The sequence below is a fragment of the Anopheles aquasalis genome, chromosome 2 (genome assembly GCF_943734665.1).
Source record: "Anopheles aquasalis chromosome 2, idAnoAquaMG_Q_19, whole genome shotgun sequence".
Taxonomy (NCBI): Eukaryota; Metazoa; Arthropoda; class Insecta; order Diptera; family Culicidae; genus Anopheles; species Anopheles aquasalis.
This window is the reverse complement of record NC_064877.1, coordinates 10810001-10817500: the sequence shown is the minus strand read 5'-3', so window position 1 is coordinate 10817500 and position 7500 is coordinate 10810001. Positions and strand designations below refer to the sequence as shown.

Below are 7500 nucleotides of genomic sequence, written 5' to 3'. Positions count from 1 at the left end.
TTCAGAGCAGCGACACAACGCGACACGACAGCGTAAGAGGTAGCGTACACGTGCCGCTGATCATCCGAGGGAGTAGAATAAACAGAACTCACATTCAACATAATATTTATTTGATCAAATAACGTCCTACATTCCTTCAAAGTTGTACTTGTGTTTAAGCCTGTTCCTCACCAGCACACCTTTTACTAGCTTGACCCAGTGGGCGAGCACCTTCTGTTGTTTCTTCTCACGCTTCCTGTGCTCCGAGTCGAGCTGGTGCTCTTCCCATGCTTCGAGCAACCGATCACGATGTTCCTCACATATCACTATACCATCGAAAACTGGATGATTGCCTCCGGCGTGAATGCCAAACCCGACCACAGCAACGGCGTAGTCGATACCAAGCTTACGGCAAATGTGCGACAATCCATAGTCTGCAAAGCGGGCAAAGAGAGAGTTCAAATTATGCTTTGTACGAGTCTGCAAACGGGCACATTCGAATACTTACGCTTCAGATGAACCGTTCCTTTCGGTAGCATACAGTCTTTGAAAATTTCAATATTTCCGTAAGCATTCCGAGGCACAATGCCGTTGACCGGTTCCGGTGGTACGTAGTCCTCCGTCTGCCAGTAACCGAACAGTTCGAGCATAATCTGCACCCGGCGTAGCTTCGATTTAACGATCTTGTACGGTTGCTCCTGCAGACGGATAACTTTGGCGTGCCGCAACCATACTTCGCGCGAATGCAACGTCTGCACGCACTCGCGAGCATAAATAGCTTCACCGTGGATGAACCCTAGAGGAGGAGCGTCCGGCGGGTAGATTGCTTGAAATTTTTGCAGATCTCTCTTCAAACAGTAGGACGGATGGTTCTTAAACCTAAAAAAAACAATGGAATACAATGTTTGCGATGTGTTGTTCCTCTCCGATCTACTTCGTTGTTCTACTTACTGAGCAATCGTAGTAGGCATAGGAGCACGAAACTTCAGTTGACGGAATTCTCGTTGATCTACCGCATAAGCCACATCCTGAGACCGCAGTCTGTGCCGGTTGAGACACTTTTGTAACCATTTCCGATCAACCCTCTGCTTTCTAGAAGCCATTTCGTTGCGCCACGAGTAGCGTTCCACTACGTCGACGATCGCTCCACCGGCTTCCCAGGCAAACACGTACGCCGGCGGGCTCAAGATGCAATCCATCACCTGCTCCAAGCAATCCACACCTAGGGTTGCTTCGACAACGGTCCAGCGTTCTTCTTGTTCGAGGAAACACTCTAACCACGTATCCAGTTCCGGTATCTTTGGATTGGCTTCGATTTTCTTTGACTTGCTACTCTCGGCTGGGGGTTTTCGCTGCAACAGTCTTGCCAGTTTGGATGACCCGGCGGTGATGCTATTCGTGCTGTCCACCTTTGGTTTGAGAAGCTGTGATTTGTGAACTTTTTTCTTGAAAAATTTGGAAGTTACAATCTTATTAGGGTGACGGTCATTGGAGGCACAGTTGGGTTTGATTGGGGCCTCCGAGGACGCTTTTAGCTTCCAAAGACGTGGCTTATGCTCTGGACAGTTAGAACAAGCGCTTTTAGACGGAGAAACACATTCTTGCGCATCGTCCTCCTCATCGGCTCCATCCAGTTGCGGTAGCTGAAATATCTGTCGAATTTCTGGCTTCTGTTTCAGAATCTCTGTCGTGGTTAAGGGCACTTTCCCATATCGCCCGTGAGTGGCCGATAAAGTACCGGGTTTGGGTAGTACCTTCTTGTTCACTTTCGGCGCTGGAGGATTCTTTGGTATCACATCCAGACAAAAGACTAGCCTCGTACGAACACTTAAGAAACGCAGCAATGCAAGTAGCAGTAGATTAAACATTTTTCTGGAAGATGCTTCCCGGGAGCGAAGCTGCTTGCCTATACCTATTCCAACTTTGATACATTTGCGTTTGGGTTTTGTACTTGAGAGCTGTACTTTGGCATGGAAATGATCCACTATCGATTGAACAAAATCTTGATTAATCTTATCCACAAGGGGATACGGGCAGTTTTGTGCCAACTCCAACAGCTCCTCGGCGTACTCGGAAAGACAATCATTGATTACCCAGTTTACCTGCGTTCCATGGCTTAAAAGCATAATCAGGTGTACCTTGTGTTGGTCCAGGTATTCCTTCTTTCTCTTTTCTTGCTCTAATCGTCTGAGGCTCTGTGCTACATCAATTATACGGCCCGGTTTGTGCTGGGTAGTGGACACCAAAATCTCAATCTCTTTTCGATCATCATCCGCACTGAGGTTGGTGTGCGATTCTACATTTTCCCAATTCCGATCGATCTCCTCCGAGGTGTAAAACCTCGCTGCTGCACCTTCGATTTGTGTTAACATCATGCCAACGTCGAGTCCTTCATAAGGCACCACATTACTCGTTGATTCCGTATAAGAATCCGACGATCGAGGACCGGTAAGACATCGAGCATGATTGGCAGCATTCAGCTGCCGGTCGAAATCCACTATTTGAGAGAAAATTTGGTACATTTTTTCGTTCGATTCCTCCTGTGGCACCTCATCTTCGCTGTTGGTATCACTCTCGGTGCAGGATTCGTATGTTGCTTCGATGTTTTTTGGAGTTTCTTCATCGCTTTCTGCTGTGCATGCCGGGACTCCCTTTTCGCTAGATTGCGTGAAAAAGGTGCCATCTAGATCTAGCTCATCCGGATTGACGAGGTGATCGCCGACACTGCTGGCGTCGGAATCACTTCCTTCTTCATTATCACACGGTACGGGATAATCGTGAGACTCTTTTGCTGCATTCAATTGCGATCCGTCCACATTCACCGGAACTGACGATGGTTCGGAACACTGCACGACAGTTTCGACACTTTTGTTCGATCTTTTGATATCCTGCGTTTGCTTTTGATTATCTCCATCTCTAGCTAAAAGCCTTTTTAATCTTCCTCTCGGTAAAGGATTCATGCCGACGAAGTGAATTGAACGATCTGCCGAACAGCTGTTGTTGTTTACATCCGGCAGAAAATAACAATGACCCCACGTACAGACGATTATACTTTTTTGATGTTCATCGTGATAATTTCCTATCGTCCACATTAGTAAATTTCAGGTCCATAACTACTCCACGGTTACTCCTTAACTACTTTATTGGGTGTTTAATGCACACTTATGCACAGCCATTCACTTTGCTTCTCTACTTTCGGAATACGATACCCACTCTCCACTAATGGTACATGCCATCGGTTGTTGGAGGAGGATTTGTGAGCATACAGATCGTGCTTGAAGGGTGCCTTTATCAACACCCTTCCGTCCGGAAGAATGGACAGCAACGAGTACTGATGCTCCTGTTGCCAGCGTTTGAACACAACACCCAACCCGTCGCCCAGCAGAAAGGAATGCTTTCGCATTAGATCGCGAGAGAAAAAATCGGTATGAGGACCGCTCTCCAAGGCCGCATAGAGCAAAAAAGGATCATCCTGTGACCTGCAAGAAAAGTAGTGGTTAGTAAATAAGTTTAATAGGTTTTCATACTGCCAAACTTACAAATCTTCCGTTAAAAAAAGGAAACTATTCTCGCGAATGTACTTCATATCCTTCGATCGCCATTTATCCATGTGCTGCCGACCGATGACCAGGACTCGCTTCTTCTGATGTACATAATGCCGCACAACAGCTGCTATTTGTTTCGCATAGAGAGCTGGGTTTTTGTGATTTCCCGATGAGAACGCCACGTTCAAACCATCGATCACCACGTCGTAGGGGATGGTTTTGTGAAGAAACTTCTGAAAACGACCCAACTCTTCAGGCGTCGTTTTGTTGAATATCTCCTTGCTGATGAGCACGGCTTGTAGGAATCGTTCTTTTAACCGTTCAAATGATTCCTGGGGAACGACAATACTCGTGAGGGTTTCCTTACAGTGGGCACACTTGCCGTGGTCCGTCACACGCGTTTCATGTGCCAGGATCCCACTCTCCTTCGGGAGGGAGAGTAACTCCTTGCCTACACGCTTCGAAAGGAACACCGCATTGTCGTGCGTAAATTGCAATAGACGCTCCAAGTTTTCCAGTAAGTTGTGTCCTTTTCCCCGGCTGTAGTTCAGCCAGGCTAGGAAGGTTTCGTCATTCGGAAGCCTCTTCTTCTCACACATCTCCTGCAGCATCGCCCAACCGGTGGCCTCGTCTGCCTCAGTAAAAGCCTTCGCAGCGATGCAGTTGTACGAGGAACTATCCGGTGTGCCACTGATTTTGATCATTTCCAGCAGCTCAAAGCAATGTTTCCAGTGCTTCGTTAGGGTCAGTGCGTTTATCGCGTGCTCGCAGGTGTTGGCATCTAGCACGGCATTCCGTTCCCGCAGCTCGCTGTACATTCGCCAAATGTCGGACTCGTCCTGTTCGTTCAGATCGGTATCGGGAAAACGGTAGAGTCTGAGCAGTTTACCCATGATTGCCAGATTGATCTCTAGGCCTTGCGATTGAAGATACGCAATGTACGACTTGCCAACTCCCAGACTTGGACACAGTCCCAGCACGGTGCTGTCCACGTTGGTGTCGTTGAACCTCCGTTCGCCCAAAACGTGCCTCCTGATGTTGCCCCATTCTTCAACCGTCGGCGGGGTGCTGGCCTCCAGTTTTGCCTTCACAAAATCGATAGTAGAAGAGGCCGGCTTCAGGTGGGAGCTTTTCTGAAAGGCACCGGCATAGTAGCGGAAATTGCCGGCAGGAAACAGTATCCTGCGAACACAGAGCACACCGGCAGCGCAACGAGCCAACATTTTGTAAACAAACGGTCCGACAAATTTCGAAAATGTCGGAGTCGCCGCTAACTACACTGCTTGCTATATTTTTCGTTCTACTTCGAAAGGTTGTTCAAAATATTTTATTTTTTCCAATTTTTTTTGTAGTACACTGGTTTCCAAAAAGTATAAAAACGTTTGAAAAATATTTATTCATCCTAAGTTTTGAAAGTCTTTGAATCATTTATTTTTTCATTGATTATGTTGGCAGTAGAGATTCCTTTTTTGATTTCTCATCCGGATAAATTTCTTCCTTGTTGGCAGCTTTCATTAACCACGTGATGGGCACACACGATTATGCAAATAAAGTATTTGCAAATCGAATTATTGTGATCCTCCTTTCAGTCGCAAAACAAGATGAATAGTCGATCCTTTAATGATGCTGTATTCTTCCAGCGTGCGACCATCTTCCAGCTGCTTGCCCGCGAAGATCATACGCTGTTGATTGGGTGGGATCTCTTCACGCTCATCGATCTGTTTCTTAACACTCTCGACCGTTGCTTCCGGTTCCGTGTCCACAGCAATGGTCTTACCAGTCAACATCTTCACGAAGATCTGCATGCCACCCTTGAGGCGCAGGACCAGATGAATCGTAGATCCTTTAATGATGCTGTACTCTTCCAGGGTGCGACCATCCTCCAGCTGCTTGCCCGCGAAGATCATACGCTGTTGATTGGGTGGGATCTCTTCACGCTCATCGATCTGTTTCTTAACACTCTCGACCGTTGCTTCCGGTTCCGTGTCCACAGCAATGGTCTTGCCAGTCAACATCTTCACGAAGATCTGCATGCCACCCTTGAGGCGCAGGACCAGATGAATCGTAGATCCTTTAATGATGCTGTACTCTTCCAGGGTGCGACCATCTTCCAGCTGCTTGCCCGCGAAGATCATACGCTGTTGATTGGGTGGGATCTCTTCACGCTCATCGATCTGTTTCTTAACACTCTCGACCGTTGCTTCGGGTTCCGTGTCCACTGCAATAGTCTTGCCAGTTAACATCTTCACGAAGATCTGCATGCCACCCTTGAGGCGCAGGACCAGATGAATCGTAGATCCTTTAATGATGCTGTACTCTTCCAGGGTGCGACCATCTTCCAGCTGCTTGCCCGCGAAGATCATACGCTGTTGATTGGGTGGGATCTCTTCACGCTCATCGATCTGTTTCTTAACACTTTCGACCGTCGCTTCCGGTTCCGTGTCCACAGCAATGGTCTTGCCAGTCAGCATTTTCACGAAGATCTGCATGGTTGCTGCTTGTGATGGCTACCAGTGATTAAAGAACGAAAGTAAAGGATTACGATAAGGCACCTCATCTATAGAAACACTTTCAATCTCAGCCCACCTTCTACTCTCGATCAGTCTCAATTACGTTGAATAATGCCACCACTTCTTGATGTCAGTGCTTGTTTGAATCGATCCTAAATTCGATCGAAGGTTTTTATACCGTCGAACCTTCTCTGTGACATAATAGCACCCGATAGGACTTGTTGAACTGATGCCAAGTGAAAATTGAAAAACAATCCTTACAATGACATTGACTTTGATGACCCAAAATAGGTACTAGATGCCTGTAGTCCTGCTTGTTATTGTTCAATATTCATATGAATACTCTCGTTTGGATTAGTATGACGAATAGTCGGTATTCTGGGAAGATGTACCCTATAACTGTTGTCTTTAAAAAAGAAATATTTAAAAAGAATCAACAATTTGCCGTAATATGTTTTAGAATAGGCTGCACAGCATAGCCGTAGTGTAAGAAAATAGTTCTTTATTGTGAATGCTATGCCATCTCAACGATTTAGTCTTCTGGTCTCTGAACACGCAGTACTAATAGTAAATTAAATGGAAAAGTTATTTCACAAATTGTAGATACGTTCTTGAGACAAAGTACTGTAACAGGTAACAGTTGGTTTACATAATAAAAGGATATTTCTAGTAACAAGACTGAAACGATTTCGCGTACCACTAGGCAGCTAGTAAACATCAAGCTACGCGGAAGTTAATTCCACACTACACACCACCATTGTCACTATTGTACACTAGATACTATCTTTGGCAGTATTGGTCCTGCGAAAGCTACGCAATTTGGCGCTAGCTACGAAAGCTAAGCACCCCCTCCCCTCTCTCAACCCCCACGGCCCCTCTGGGATTCAACGTAACGCAGGGATGGTATTGCAAATGAGCTATAAAAAGCCCTCAATCCAACGCAGCACGACTCAGTTCTAGTTAGATCTAATCAAAAAGACAATCTCTCCTAATCCATTCCCTTTGGACTTGTTACGTTGGTCTTTGGCAGCATCTGAGCGGATCAATTGCAATTTTCGTCTTCGTGTCACGTGAGAAAGCGGAATCAGTGACTCCGTTGAAGGGAAGGACTCCTCTACAACAGCCAACCAACAGGGTAAGCGCTTTGTTTGTTTTCACACTCCAACAACGTGCTTTGTTGCAGCAAAACCGAGACAGACACCGGTGGCCAACGGTCGAGAGACTCATTCACTACCACCAAACATCCGACCCATCATAATGGGACGAGAGATCATGTAGCGGTGGCCAGTGGCGGTGGGTGGGTGTACATTCTCGTCTCGTAGCGCGGAGCATCGTACGCGCCATGACCTTCAACGTACTACAACGAACTTTTATTTTTAAGCGCGTTTCTTTCACTCGTGACGTAGTGGACGCCCACGGATGACGATGACGCTGTGGACAAGACGAACTGCTAGCAGCGGTTGGCG

At 46.6% G+C, this 7500-nt stretch overlaps 3 protein-coding genes across 3 annotated transcripts; all 3 read right to left on the bottom strand.

The window, feature by feature from the left end:
• Positions 1–122: 122 nt before the first annotated feature.
• LOC126580764 (DNA repair protein complementing XP-C cells homolog) lies at positions 123–2939 on the bottom strand. The gene is made up of 3 exons (XM_050244007.1): positions 931–2939; positions 488–858; positions 123–413 (listed from the first exon to the last, which is right to left on the bottom strand). The coding sequence occupies exons 1-3, from the start codon at positions 2937–2939 to the stop codon at positions 127–129; spliced, it is 2667 nt and encodes an 888-aa protein (XP_050099964.1). The 3' UTR covers positions 123–126.
• Positions 2940–3103: 164 nt separating this feature from the next.
• Positions 3104–4753, bottom strand: LOC126580766 (mitochondrial ribonuclease P catalytic subunit). The gene is made up of 2 exons (XM_050244011.1): positions 3519–4753; positions 3104–3458 (listed from the first exon to the last, which is right to left on the bottom strand). Exons 1-2 carry the CDS (start codon positions 4745–4747, stop codon positions 3131–3133), a joined length of 1557 nt encoding a protein of 518 aa, XP_050099968.1. The 5' UTR covers positions 4748–4753; the 3' UTR covers positions 3104–3130.
• Positions 4754–4901: 148 nt separating this feature from the next.
• Positions 4902–6253, bottom strand: LOC126580768 (polyubiquitin-B-like). The gene is made up of 2 exons (XM_050244013.1): positions 6111–6253; positions 4902–6031 (listed from the first exon to the last, which is right to left on the bottom strand). Exon 2 carries the CDS (start codon positions 6011–6013, stop codon positions 5093–5095), a length of 921 nt encoding a protein of 306 aa, XP_050099970.1. The 5' UTR covers positions 6014–6031; positions 6111–6253; the 3' UTR covers positions 4902–5092.
• Between the last annotated feature and the right edge of the window lie 1247 nt (positions 6254–7500).